This window comes from Phocoena phocoena, chromosome 16 (genome assembly GCF_963924675.1).
Source record: "Phocoena phocoena chromosome 16, mPhoPho1.1, whole genome shotgun sequence".
Classification (NCBI taxonomy): domain Eukaryota; kingdom Metazoa; phylum Chordata; class Mammalia; order Artiodactyla; family Phocoenidae; genus Phocoena; species Phocoena phocoena.
Genome location: NC_089234.1, coordinates 14,704,054 through 14,718,444, shown reverse-complemented (window position 1 = coordinate 14,718,444; position 14,391 = coordinate 14,704,054). Strand labels below are relative to the sequence as shown.

Genomic DNA, 14,391 nt, shown 5'->3' with positions numbered 1-14,391 from the left:
GAAGCGTTACTGAGTTCTCACAATGTGCTAGATTCCGTGTTGAGCAGTGCAAGTGCATTACCTTGTTAGTCCCAATCTTCTGATATTATCGCTATTCCCGTTTATAGAGAAGGGGAAAAAGCCTTAGAAAAGTCTACAGAATTTGATGATGGTACAATAGGTAATGGGTGGGGAAGCTGGGATTCAAAACAAGTCCTCTGAGGTCTAGGTGTAGGCACTATTAATAGCCCAACTTTGCAATGAGAATATTTGAGGCGTTGAGAGGTCTAAATAATTTGGTTAAGGTCAAACAGCTACAAAGTGGAAAAACTGGTATTCAAACACAGGTCCTAATTCCAGAGTCTACGTATTTTTTCTGTCAGTATTTCCACTAAATTTTGACAGAATTTAAGTTGTAAGCATATCGTTTATATCTCTTTTGTTCCGACATAGAAGGGGCAAAATTCAGGAAGTAATGCATATCGATGTTAACTGGCAAGAGAAAGGACAATTGTTAAGGATATGGCTAAGAACCAGAGACTTAGTAGCAAAGAGAATCTCACTTTGTTCCATTTTATTATTTTAGGGCCATCATATCAAAGCAAGAGTGTTTTAGGATAAAATTACTTACCCTCCCTGAGTTTCCCAGTCAGAACATTTGCATTCGTTTCCCAAAGTTAGAATGTCAGCCAAAGTCCTCGAACTAGTCCTCTGCTAAGTGACCCCGAATGAATTCATTTGGCTAATTCCCTGTGTGTATCCTTTACTGCACACTGTCTTGTGCTCTTATTATTTTTATTTCGCTGTGTCTTATTTTACAAACTACAGTGTTATGGTCCTGAACAAGAAAAACATTTTGCTTCTTTGCAAAGCGTACTGTAATAAGCATTCAGTTCTTAAAAAGTGATGAAAACTCAAAGCTCAGAAGACAAACTGGAATCTTTTAAAATGCCTTTCTATCCTATAGTACATTTTTTTAAATGAATGAAAGTATCAGTCACTGATTTTTCTTTATTATGAGTGGTGGGGGTCACAATAATACATTATTTTCCGGAGGAATCTATTCTTTGTCAAATATGGTGACTGTAGAATATTTATAGACTTACATTACAATTTGTGGTATTGAGTATTCATTAATTATATTTTGTAGACATTTTACTTTTAGGTGTAGGGAAAAGGTAAGATGAGGAAAGAGAAAGTGTTCATTTAAAAAAAATAAATCAATTATATGAGATGCCATTTATAAGCTAAGGAAAACTAGTACAAATGAAGAAACTTTAATACAGATGTTAGAAAATCATGTTAAGGTCCAAACTAGAATTTACAGTTTTCTCAAGGGAATTTTTATATTACGGTAGCAAAGGCAGTTTGTATATTTGTATGTGTGTGTGTTTATGTTTTTACCAGATAAAAAGAGCATTGTGTCTTCTACACTTAGCATCCCTTGGTATTTGGAGTAACATTATGTTTGCATTTTGCATAGACACGGTATTCAGATCAATTGGCCACTCCTATTGAGAGAGACACAAACAAGATTCTGTTTGCCAGCAGCTGTATTTTTAATAGTACAAATCTGAGTTTATATTAAATTGAATAATTCGGTTGTTTAAATCACATTTACTTTTTACTCTGAATATTTTAGTATGTCTTCATTACTCCTAAAAATACATATAATTTAAGAATTTAAACTACGACTGAGTAATAGTTTATTACAGTATTATTTCTGTCCCGTATTAGCAAGTAGATGTTCTCTCTTTAATAATAAAAGCAAGGCCTTAAATTATATTTTAGATGCTCATTACATGCACACCGTTACTGCTGTGTCACAAGCGTTAAAATTAAAATGTTAAACAATAAACTGCCATTAAGCGTTGGCTTTTGTTCCTTAGTCATCTGAAAGGGAAGTTTATGAATGATGCATCACCGTGCTACATACATTTACATTCAAAGACCAGTTGTTAATATCTGAAGTTACTTCCAGTGAATCTTTAAAAATCTGTGTGAATAATGAAGCCATTCATTGTGTTCAAGGATTTTGCCTTTCTTCGATGATATGATTTTCTTCTCATTTGAAAGAGTATTTAATTGCATTGCTCATCGACTTTTAATATTTAATAATAATTGTATTAGCTGTGTAGAATGAGAAGGGCAAGATTTGCAATATCTAGTGCTGGTCATTAATTTTTTGTTATCATGACTTAATGAATATTATAATTACAAGGAGAGGCAGAAATGTAAATTAGCTGGGTACTTGGTTGGGACTTGCTGGTTTATTGGTTTTAGTTTGAGCAAAGCCCAGAAGAGACACAAATAGAAAGAAACAAATATCCGGAAGTGTTTTAGAAGCCCTGGCACACATGTCTTGCAACCTACTAATCGTTCCTCATTTAAATAATGAACATTTAAATAATGAACAGAGGCTTTGAATAAAGTTGAAAACACTGACAAAAACAATTCCTGCAATTGACAGGGGATCTTGATGACTTACAAGGCTTAGTCTGGGCAGGGATATGTTCCTTTAATCTCTGTTAATGCATTTTGACAACTTTTGATTATCTTTTCTTAAACATTTTTACTGTCACTTGCTTTCAGCTAAGACAAAAGCATGAGTTACCCTGAGTGGGAAAACTTGGCGTAGCCATCATCATAATAGCACTTTTTACTTAAGTAGCAGCTCTCATCTGAAGTTTTCAAAGTGCTTTTGAGTACATTTCATTAGGCTTGTGGGATGGAGGTCAGGGGAAATGTTCTTTGGAGGCGCCATACATTTAAAGCCTCTATGGAAATATAACCCAGGCCATGGGGAGAAAATAATTTTCACTTTTAATGATCTAGATATGTGTATTAGATGACTTCTCAATTTTGAATGCCATTTTGTTCAAAATGGAACTAGATATTGTTGAATTTAACATGTTTTAAAACAAGTGATTTTTAACCCCCTCCAGCAACTGCTTCGAGAACGACAGCAGATGGCCAGCCGTCCCTTTGCTTCTGTTGATGTAGCCCTGGAAGTGGGAGCTGAACAAACAGACTTTCTGCGAGGGTCATTAGAGGTAGGAACAGTGGTGCTGAAAGGGGACTGCTGTGATTTGCATATGTATATTACTTCTCTAAGCTGCATCTGCTTGTGAAGCCAAACAGAATCTGATTATCTAGACTTGACAAGATTCAGCTACATATGTTATGCCATTTTCAAGGCACATAGTTTTAATAGTATGACATGAGCTGTAACAAAAGCCACTGGAGAATCTATTAGTCTAGGCAAGAGTGACAGACTGCTCACCTGGCAGCCCTTCCCTGAGAAATAGGAGCTGAAGCAATTTAAGATAGAGGTATGATGGAAGAAACGCAGTGCCTGTATTTAGTCCTTGGAGTGCTTAGTGCCCCTTAGTTAACAATTCACATCATTCTTTATTTACAAAGTTGGCTATAAAAGGTGGGTGGAAATGAGTTGCATTTTAGTTACATAGTCTCACTTTTTGAACATTGAGAATTGTGGAATATAATGAATATTTTTATATGATGGCTGTATTAGTATATGCTTTTATTGCAAATGCAGAAATAGGGTATGGTGAAAGAGAAATGATTATGTGCAAGTAAATGCGATATTAGAATCCTGAAGTAATGCGTGAAATTTCTGAAAATAATAACCCCCAAAGAGGAAAAATCCACAGATTGTGATTAACATCTAATCAAAGCATTTTGAGGCATAGTAATTTTATTGTATGCTTGCCTTTTTAATTTATATTTCATATGTGGTAAGATGTTTAAGCAGGAAGATTAAAAAATACTATACAATTGAAATATTTTATTAGCTTTTTAAAAAGTACCCTTTTGTGATTAACTTCATGTTGCTATTTTTAGACTTCACTTTTCTTCGTGGAAAGCAAGGAATATCAAAATAGACTCCTCCAAATATCTAGATACAAATATAATTGATTTTGTCCATAGAATTTTTGGTCATTCTGAAAAAAATAAAGTCAGACCTCATGGATGCTATACAAAGGACCAGATTTTAGAGGGCATTTCTCTATGAAATTTTTTTATTAATAGCTTTTGTGTACTTGATTTTTTAGTACTCTAGATCACAGGTTGCCATGGAAGCTTAGAACATTAGAATATTTATGGGTATATCTTCCATTACTTAGGGAGAAGTGCTCTAATTTCTAAGTTTACCGTAAGTGCTTTAATTTCATTTTGACCCTTAGTTTCAAATAACTTTAGTACGGAACCTTTAACAAATAGAAAACCTGAACTGTTTGAATCTAACTTCCTTTTTCTCCTCACTTGTTTAAAACATTCTCAAATGCTGCTAAAACTCAACTGAAAAGAGACAAACGAATGTAAACGATACATAGGCAGGCCAAGGTAGAAAAGGAATAATCAAAGAACTAGAAAACTCATAAACTTAAGAAACAAATGTATTAACTATGTATCATCATAGCTGGTCAGTTGCTGCTGAATAGTGTTCAAGAAAGTATTCTCAGGTGTTTTTTTAACCTTAAATTTATTTTGTAGAGTTTGAAAAGTTCTACCTCTACTTTCTTTTCCCCCATATTTGCCTGGTAGTCCTTCTTTTATTCCTTTATTCCCAACTTCTCTGTACCCTTTTGTTTTACACCTATCCCTTGTAGAAAAGCTTTTTATTTTCCCGGTCACTCTGTGTTTCTGTCTTTTGATTGGTACATTTAATCTGTTTACATTGACAATAATTACTGGTCTACCAAGACTCATTTTAGCTACTCTGGTGTGTGTGTGTGTGTGTGTGTGTGTGTGTGTGTGTGTGTGTGTGTTGGTTGGTTGGTTGGTTGTCGTCGTTGTTACTGGCCTTGCTTCTTTTTGGTTCTTTTTCACAGCTTCTTTTGGATAAATTGATTTTCTTCTACTAAACTGAGTATTAAATACTCTATTCCTATGTTTCTGGTAGTTATCCCTTACTTACCAAGATTCATAGAAATGGCTATTTTTCCCTATCGGTGTCTAAAGCTTATTAATGCAAATTCCTGCCCTGCCCATCTGAAACACAGTTATTACTTCAGCATGCTTTCAGCTGTCTCTGTCTCTCCCACCCTGTGTTAATACTGCCTGGAATTTTTGACCCGGATATTATAAGTGCACTTTTTCTGCATCACAACATATTTAAGTAACAATGAACCACCTTTACTCTCCTTTACTTTTTGTGTCTAGTTGCTTGCTCATGCATTTCTTTCACTTGTCACTAAAGTAAATTCTCCAAATAGTTTCTTCAAAGAGAAACTTTATGTATTTGAGACCTTAACTACCTATATACCAATATACTGATTTTGTCCTCACATGTAAATAATAGTTTAATTAGATATAAATTTTTGTTTCAAAGTTATCTTCAGAACTTTAAAGATATTACTTCATTGTCTCAAGTCTGGTGTCAGTTTGATTCTTTGTCCTTTACTAATGAGCTCCATTTTCTTTTTGGAATCTTTCAAAATTTTCTCTTGTTTTTCAGTGTTCTTAAATTTCTCTCTGATATGTAAATATGATCCTATTTGGCACTCTATGTACCCTTTAAACCTGTAACTTTGTACAGTTCTGGCTAATCTTTTTTACTATTTCTCTAAATATTTATTACTCTATTCTCTCTCCTTCTGGAATTCCTATTAGATACTCTTGATACTTCTTGTACCATCTATATTTCATAGCTTTTCTCTTATTATTTCCACTTTTTTAATCTCTTCCTGATGCCTCTGGGAACACTCCTCAACCTGCTATTCCAGTATACAATTTTTTTCTTAGATTGTATATTTTCTGCTGTTTAACCCATTCATTGACTTCATTTCAACAATTACATATTTTGTTGTTAATACTTGCAAGTGATTTTTCTTCATAACTGCTTGTTTATGGTTCATATTTCTAATACCCTCCCTTACTTTTCTGAAATGAAACCATTTATTATATTTAATTTAAATAGTTTCATATTTGCCATCCTTTAGTATAGACTTTCATTTTTGTATTTCTTTCATGGTGCTTACAGTCTTTTTTGCACTCTTACGTTATTCAGTTAACATGTATTTTGTCATTAAGATCTACTTAAAAATAGGCATAATATCTTTGACTCTAGATTGTGCTCTTATAGGTCATTTAGAGGCTGGAGGTGAGGAAGCTGCTCGTAATGAATAATCTGGGCTCAAGCACTACCGCTCATTTGCCACGGGTGTCCCTTTCACTGCAGAGAACTTTCTATCTAGTACTTCTTTCCCAAGCATTATTATCAGATGGTAGCCTCCCTCTGGTATAATTGCCAGGTCAGCAGTTGAACTGGGGAGAAGTGAATGCTTAGGAGTTGTCCAGCCTCCTGCTAGTGTGGCTGTAGGATCCCTCACCCTAGCAGAGCTCTAGAACTCCTCTGTCATTAGTTTGCAGCCTTGGGCTGGCACTGGTCTGGTTCTGATGCTTTTCTGCCCCACAGCAGGCAGGGTAGGCATCAGTCCACCCAGGACAATGTGGACTCCAGTCCTCTTCTAATACAGGTCACCATTTACTCCCTACAAGAGTCCTAATCACTTTCAGTCTTTCCTAGTGTTTCTTCAAGACTTTGTATTAACCTCTGAGTGTGTCCCGAGAGTCATCAACCTTCTGATTTCTTATATGTTATCTCTGTGTTTAAACTCAGGGGAGGGACAAGTGACTCATTCTGGCTTGTCATTTTATGGCTGCAGGAGCGTATGTGCAAGTGCTTTGTATTCTATAAAGCTTTATGTTAATGTTGGTATTATTATTTTCTCTTTTATTATTATTCAGTTATATGAATAACTGATGTGCCTCTATTTCTTTGGTATCACTTGTTTTCTAAAACTTAAATTCAAAACCTCAAAGAAGAAAAATACCTACCTGCATACTCCCATTTAGAAAGCCCTTTCTATCTGGGGATCAGGTTCTACTTACCAATGTATAGTATTGTTCGTTTTTTTGAAACAGCCTTATTAAAATGTAATTCATATACCATACAGTTCACCCATTTAAATTGTAAAATGTGATGGGTTTTAGTATATATACAGTTGTGTAACCATCACCAGAAATCAATTTTAGAGCATTATCAAAAATTGATTTCATCTCCAAAAGAAACCCCATTCCCTTTAGCAGTCACCACCCCCTCCCTTTTTCCCCAAGCCTCTCTCTTAGCCCTAATCTACTTTTTGTCCTTATGAGTTTTCCTCTAGTGTATTTTCATTCCATTTCATATAAATGGAATCATGCAATACATAGTCTTTTGTGACTAGCTTCTTTTACTTAGCATTATAGTTTCAGGTTTCATCCATGTTGTGGCATGTATCCGTACTTCATTCCTTTTTATGGCCAAATAGAATTTGATTTTATCGATATAGCATATTTTGTTTTTGCACTCATCAGTTGATGGACATCTGGGCTGTTTCTACTTTTTGGATATTTTGAAAAATGCTACTATGAATATTTGTGTACAAGTTTTGTTTCCATTTCTTTTGGGTATGTAACGAAGAATGGAATTTCTGGGTAATATGGTAATTTTTCATTACTTGTTGAAAAGACTTTCTTTCTCCATTGAATGATCTTGGGAATCTCATTGAAAATCAATTGATCATAAATGTGAGAATTTATTTCTGTAATCTCAATACTATTCCATTAATCTATAGGTCTATCATATGACAGTACAGCACTATTTTGATTACTATAGTTTCGTAGTAAGTTTTGGGATTAGAAAATGTAAGTCCTCCAACTTTCTTCTTTTTGAAGATTGTTTGGCTCTTCTGGGTCCTTTGAATTTTCACATGACTTTTAGGATAAGTTTGTCAGTTTCTGCAAAGAAGCCTGTTAGTACTTTGATAGGGATTGTGTTGAATCTGTAGATCAATTTAGGAGAACATATAGTATTTTAATATTCACTTTATTAAGGTGGTACTTTTGTTAATTGAGTGCCTTTATCCTCCATCCTCAAAACCCTAAGTTCAGTACCAGGTTTCCTTCATCCTGATAAATAATTATGATTTCTGATATTTAAAGTTCCCTATATTCACATGTCTAATAATCTCAAGAAAATTGACAACTTAGAAAATTTTTTTGAATTCAGGTTGAAAATACTGTTGTTCAGTAGATTGTTTTTAGATCTTAAATTGTTTACTTCTTCCTGTAAAAGTTAAACGTCAGAAGTACATATCAGCAGCTAATGCTAATTTCTTTCGTTGACATACTTTAGAAAATAATAGAGGTAGAAGCATAAAGTTTAAAATTATATCTTGTTTTCTTCTTTTCTAAGCATTTTGTAATAATTACTACTAAGTAGAAGTTATCTATCTGCTGTATATACACATACATATGTGTACATATACATTTATATGTGAGATTTATTTTCCATTGTCACAGTATGCTGGAAGCTGCTCCAAATTGCTCTTTTTTATGTACATAACTTAGTATGATGTGGTTTATTGATCTGCTTACACGGCAAATTCTGAAGCCTAGGCCTATTCTGAAATAACATTAAGGACTTTATTTAAACCTAGAAAATTAAAGTAATTGTAAAGTTCCTCTGCTGGGTTTTTCTTAAAATTCAGTGATTAACTTCAACACAAAGCATAAGTAAGCTGGTTATTACTATTCTGTAAATATTCATTGAGTATTCATAATGCGGTAATTTCAGGAATGGATTCCTTTTAAATTAAATTGGACTCACGTGCCACTCTGAGTTCGAAATCTGTACAGTCAGAGGGAGAATGTAAGGTATAATATGAAATTAATTACCTTTGATACATCTGTAGGTAGTGGTACTATACACCAGAATGTCCTGTTCTATGAAGTAGATGTGTTCCTGAACATTTTATATATAAGTTAATTATATTTTTTAATGAATGAGGAGTATTCAGTCTTCACAAGAACTTTGTGTAAACCCTACGTGTAAAACTCTTTGTGAGTAAAAAAAAAAAATTATAGTATGAATAATCCCCCCATAAATTATCTGTTAAAAAATCTGAATCATTGTATTTTTCTAAATTATAGTGACAAAATACATTATTAAAATTTAATAAATGCACTTAGAATGTAAATTTATATATAAACTCAATTTATTAGTTGGCTTTACACTTATTTTTAAAAGAGGATTATTTTTAGGACTTCACTGGAGGTCCAGTGGTGAAGACTCCATGCTTCCACTGCAGTGGGCACGGGGCTCTATCCCTGGTCGAGGAACTAAGGTCCCGCATACTGCACAGCACGGCAGAAAAAAAAAGGGGGCTATTTTTGTGGTGACCTTGTGACCCATATAGTATATATTTATCAGTTTTCTTCCGCCAAGTAATAGCATGATAATGTATGGTAATTGTTTAACAGATTTTTATGGAATAGTCCATATACGTCAGGCACTGTTCTAATAAGCACTTGAGAAACATCAGGGAACGAAACAAAGAACCCTGTCCTCATGGAGTTTATATTCTAACAAGGAAAGTAAGTTATTTAATATGTTAGGAGGTGGTGAGTACAATGGAACAGGAAAAAATAGAGCAGGATAAGGGTTTTGGGAGTGCTTTGTGGAGGTGGGGAGAGTGTGCTGTATTGAATAGGGTGGTGGTCAAGGTGACCTCATTGAGAAGAAGAGAGTTGAGCAAGGCTTGAAAGAGGTGAAGGAGTTAACCAGGCAGCAGATTCCTAGGGAAAACTGTTCCAGGCTAAGGCAATGGCTAGAGCAGGGGCCCTAAGGTGGGCATGCTGGGCAAGTTCATGGAACAGCAAGCATAGGGTGGGGGCAGGTGCAGGAGGAGGCAGATGATATAGGGCCTTGTAGACCTTTGTAAGGATCTTGACATTCAATCCTACGTGAAGGGGAGAGAACCAATTGCAGGCTTTTGAGAGAGGACTGACATGATCTGTTTCTAGGAAGATCACTCTGCCTTTTGTGTTGAGAATAGTTTGAAAGGTGATATTGTATAGTTTCCTGAGAAGCAGACAGTAAGACAAGGAATTGGTTCATTTGAAGGATATGCTGGTAGGGAAATGGAGCCATGAGAAAGGGAACGGAGAGCAGTCAGTACCACTACGGACAAGTAGGGCTTAATCCCATTGGGGAAATTCTGGGAGTCAGGGTAAAATGCACGTCAGACTACAGACACCAGGACAATTCCTCACCTCCCTCCAATCACTGGTTGAGGGCCACTTCCCAGAAGGCCAGAGGAAGCCCTCAGGCAAAGAAATGAAGGCTTTGGCATTGGAAGTTAGTCGAAAACTGACATGGTAACTGGGCGGGGGGACGGAGGGGGGAGTGTAAATTAACCCAGAGTTTCTGCTACTAGGGCAAGAATAGAGGGAGAGAAACTTGTTCCGAGGCTACTGTAGGAATCTAGGCGAGGGATAATGCTGGCGAGAGGCGAGACCAGGGTCATAGCAGTAAAAGTGATGAGAAGTGGTCAGATTCTGGACTTTGCTTTTAAAGTCATTATGAGTATAACGTTCTCATTTTGAAAGCCTTTCAAGAGACTTTGTGTTTGTAAAATCCAAATAGAAACTAAGACAGGATTTTGTCTCTTTAACTGGCACTGTAATAGCTCTAAAACTTCTGAGGCTGTTGTACTTACTCGTTGAGAGGAATAGTCACATTCTCTCTTAGTATACCCTCTCAGACAACAAAATATATGCTTTTCCTAGCTAACTGATAGAAACCATGAGAAAATGAGGTAAAAGAACCTAGAGCCCCTTAAGTGACTTAGATTGACTAGGCTCGTTAGATCTGGTGTCACATGAAAAGTATAGCATACAGTTTGATCACAAACAAGTTAATTTTTAGCCCATTAGGTTGAAATGATGATGATGTTAAGAATGTACATTCCCTGTTTATGGTTATTTGGGGGAAGAGTAGTGGTAGGAAGGAAGGAGGGAGGGAGTTGGCAGTTTTATAAACTTAGATGAGTCCTCAATTGTCATTGACAGTTTTTGCTGGGATATTATTCTTTGTTTCTATTTTTAATTTTTTTAGCCAATTATTCTTCTATCTCTAATATTGAAAAACTGGAAACCACTTTAATGGCCAAAACTAAAGGATTTGTTAGTTAATTTATTATATTTTACAAAATGGTATATACATTGTGATCTCATTTTTGATAAACATTGTAAAGGATCTGGTCTAATAAATTCTTAATAATAGTTGTATCTAGGTGGGTAGTATATATGGGTTATTCTTTTTGCATATTTGTATTGTCCTTTCTGTAATGGCATGCATGGCTTTTTTTTTTTAACAGGAAAAAATAAAACCAACAATAGAGTGAAAATATAAAATGTGAAGGTTTTTTCCCTTAAGTTTTAGACCCTTATATTGACTGCGTATTTGGGGGCTTGAAATTTTGCCAGGTATTTAACATGAATGTTTTCAATCATCATTTCTGTTTTAGGGAACAAAAACTCTTATGCATATTGTACATATTCTGGACTGCCCTGTTAACCTTTTTACTCATCATAATTAATTTACCCACATTTCAGTTTTTGAAAATGTAGATGACCATTGGGTTATATTCTACAAAGTTAGCGCTTAGGTGTTCACCAAGCGTGCACTAGAGAGTGCTTTCCAAACAATAGAGATGAGGATTTATATGCCAAGGTAAGGAGCTTGAACTTGAGCTTCGTAGGTCATGAGAACAAGTGAAGTGCTTAAATTGAGTTTAAGATACTATTTTTCAAAATTTATTTACATATACTGTCTCAATCTCATGTGAACCTAGGTCAATCTTATAAAACCCAAAGAAGATTTTGTTTGTTCTGTTTACTATTGAAGAAACTGAGGCTCTGTGAACTTAAGACCCTTGGTGAAGATCACAGTTTAGTCACCAGTAGAGCAAGAGCAGAGTTTGTATCTCAGATTGGCCCAAGAAATTTCTTTTTCACAGAATTCTTAAATATTCTGACTTTAGTTCAAATTGAGAATACATTTTAGGCCCCAACGTGTCTCTGGAATATTTTTTCTTGTAAAGCTGTTTGTAAGCATAGAATTACCTAACACTTCTGTAGATGCTCGTGTAGTCATGAGTAATTGAGACAGTTCAGCCTAGTACACTACGTAAGAAAAAAGGTGACGGGCACATTGTTTAAATCAAGGCCAGGCACAGTGAGCATCTCTTATGTTAAGAGCATGGTTGGCTTTGCTCCCAGAGCAGCGTGAGCCCAGTTCTCCGCTGATGGGTACAGTCAATGGCCCCTCTGGCATTTCATTCCTGGCCTGGCATCTTCATGGACAGTAGTTTCAATGGTTGGACTGAGGATTTCCTGGGTTTCTTATTTTTCAGAGATTTATAGCTCTCTTGTGATACTTAATATTTTAATTATTTTATTAACATTTATTATCAATGTTCTGATTATAAAAATAATAAATCCTCATTGTAGAAAAAAATGCAGAAATAATCAAAATTAAAGTATTCCATTCATAAATATCTATTGCCAGAACTTTTATTTCCTTCCTGCAATATTTTCCTCTTACACATATGTTTTTTTTTTTACATCTTTATTGGAGTATAATTGCTTTACAGTGGTGTGTTAGTTTCTGCTTTATAACAAAGTGAATCAGTCATACATATACATATGGTCCCATATCTCTTCCCTCTTGCATCTCCCTCCCTCCCACCCTCCCTATCCCACCCCTCTAGTGGTCACAAACCACCGAGCTGATCTCCCTTTGCTATGCAGCTGCTTCCCACTAGCTACCTATTTTACGTTTGGTAGTGTATATATGTCCATGCCACTCTCTCACTTTGTCACAGCTTACCCTTCTCCCTCCCCATATCCTCAAGTCCATTCTCTAGTAGGTCTGTGTCTTTATTCCTGTCTTACCCCTAGGTTCTTCATGACATTTTTTCTTTTTTTCTTAAATTCCATATATATGTGTTAGCATACGGTATTTGTCTTTCTCTTTCTGACTTACTTCACTCTGTATGGCAGACTCTAGGTCCATCCACCTCATTACAAATAGCTCAATTTCATTTCTTTTTATGGCTGAGTAATATTCCATTGTATAGCATATATGTATTTTTACAGAATCGAAAGTATATTCTATATGTGATTTTGCATTCTATTTTTCTCACCAAGTAATATAATAAGAACATTTTGCACTTCTAAGTTTGATTTTAAAATGCTGTGTTGTTTTGTAGTATAACATAATTTATTTGGCTGTTTTATTTTCAATTAGTTTGATTCTTATTTCACACTATTATAAATAAGGCTTAGTTAATGTTTGTACATAACTCTTGATCCTAACCTATAAAAGGTAAACTGCTAGGTCAAAAATTATGACCTTTCATGGATCTTGAGATATTTTGCTTACTTACTTTCCAGAAATGTTCTTTTTCAAACTACCTGTAACAAAGAATGAGAATTCCTGTTTTCCTGCATCTTTGTCAAAAATGATTTTTAAAGCATTTTAAAAACAATTTTGATAATTTGAAATATGAAATGTTATATTCTCCTTCAGATTTCTTATTATTAGCAAAATCAAATATTTTCATATTGTCTTTAATCATCTGTATTTCTCCTAGTTCATTTTATTGGCTATTATTCCCATGTCCTCTTCTATTTAATAGCATTTACTGATAGTAATCTGATTACACAAGAAATTCTATATTAGTCACAGAAAATTTGGAAATGATTCGTAGCTTATTCAGTATATTTCTTCATCCTTCTATTGGAACATTTTTGGCTTCTTATTTATAAATCCCATATATTAAATGTTTGTAATTTTCTGTTACAGATATTTCGTTTCTGGATATTGCTATTAAAATGTTATATTTTCTCTATTTTTTTCTACTAATCAAACTGGTTTAGTAATATTTTCAGACATTACTTTTGCTTTCTATTTATCCTGAATTTTTAATTGTTTTTCCTTCTTTGCTGGCCTTCTTTTGAATTGAAGATTTTAAAAAATCAATATTTCCTTTTCTCCTTGACTGATATGCATATTATACACTCTTTCTCCTCTTTTGGTGATTACTCTTAAAATTTTAGCAGGCATAGTTTCAGTCTGAAACTAATGAGCTCTTCCCAAACAATAAAAGGTCCTAAAAACAATTTAAATCTTGTTTTCATCTTATATGTCACAGTTATCTTATTTGTAGTTCTATGAGTTTTGTCACCCCTTGAATTAAACATTATTATTGTTGCTGTTTTACATGATCAATATGTGTTTAAATTTTCCTATATAGTCACTGTTTTCCTCGCTCACTGTTCTTTGCATTCAGAGCTTCCTTCTGAAATGTTTCCATCTTCCTATTATTTATCTTTAGAAATTGCTTTGGCACATGTCTTCTGATAATAGACTCTTAGCTTGCGTCTCCCTGCCTGCCTCTTCAGTTTCACTCAAGCCTTGGAGCATCCCCATTGCTTGCAATCTAAGAAATGTTTTGGAAATACACATTATCAAGCATCCAGTTTCTTTGCAATAGG

At 34.7% G+C, this 14,391-nt stretch overlaps 1 protein-coding gene across 1 annotated transcript in view; it reads left to right on the top strand.

Annotated features, from left to right (window-relative positions):
• ATRNL1 (attractin like 1) overlaps positions 1-14,391 on the top strand; it is a 691,263-nt gene that overhangs the window by 452,519 nt on the left and 224,353 nt on the right. Inside the window, exon 27 of the mRNA XM_065893763.1 lies at positions 2,925-3,032. Within this exon, the coding sequence (XP_065749835.1) occupies positions 2,925-3,032 (108 nt within the window). The remainder of the gene's footprint in view (positions 1-2,924; positions 3,033-14,391) is intronic.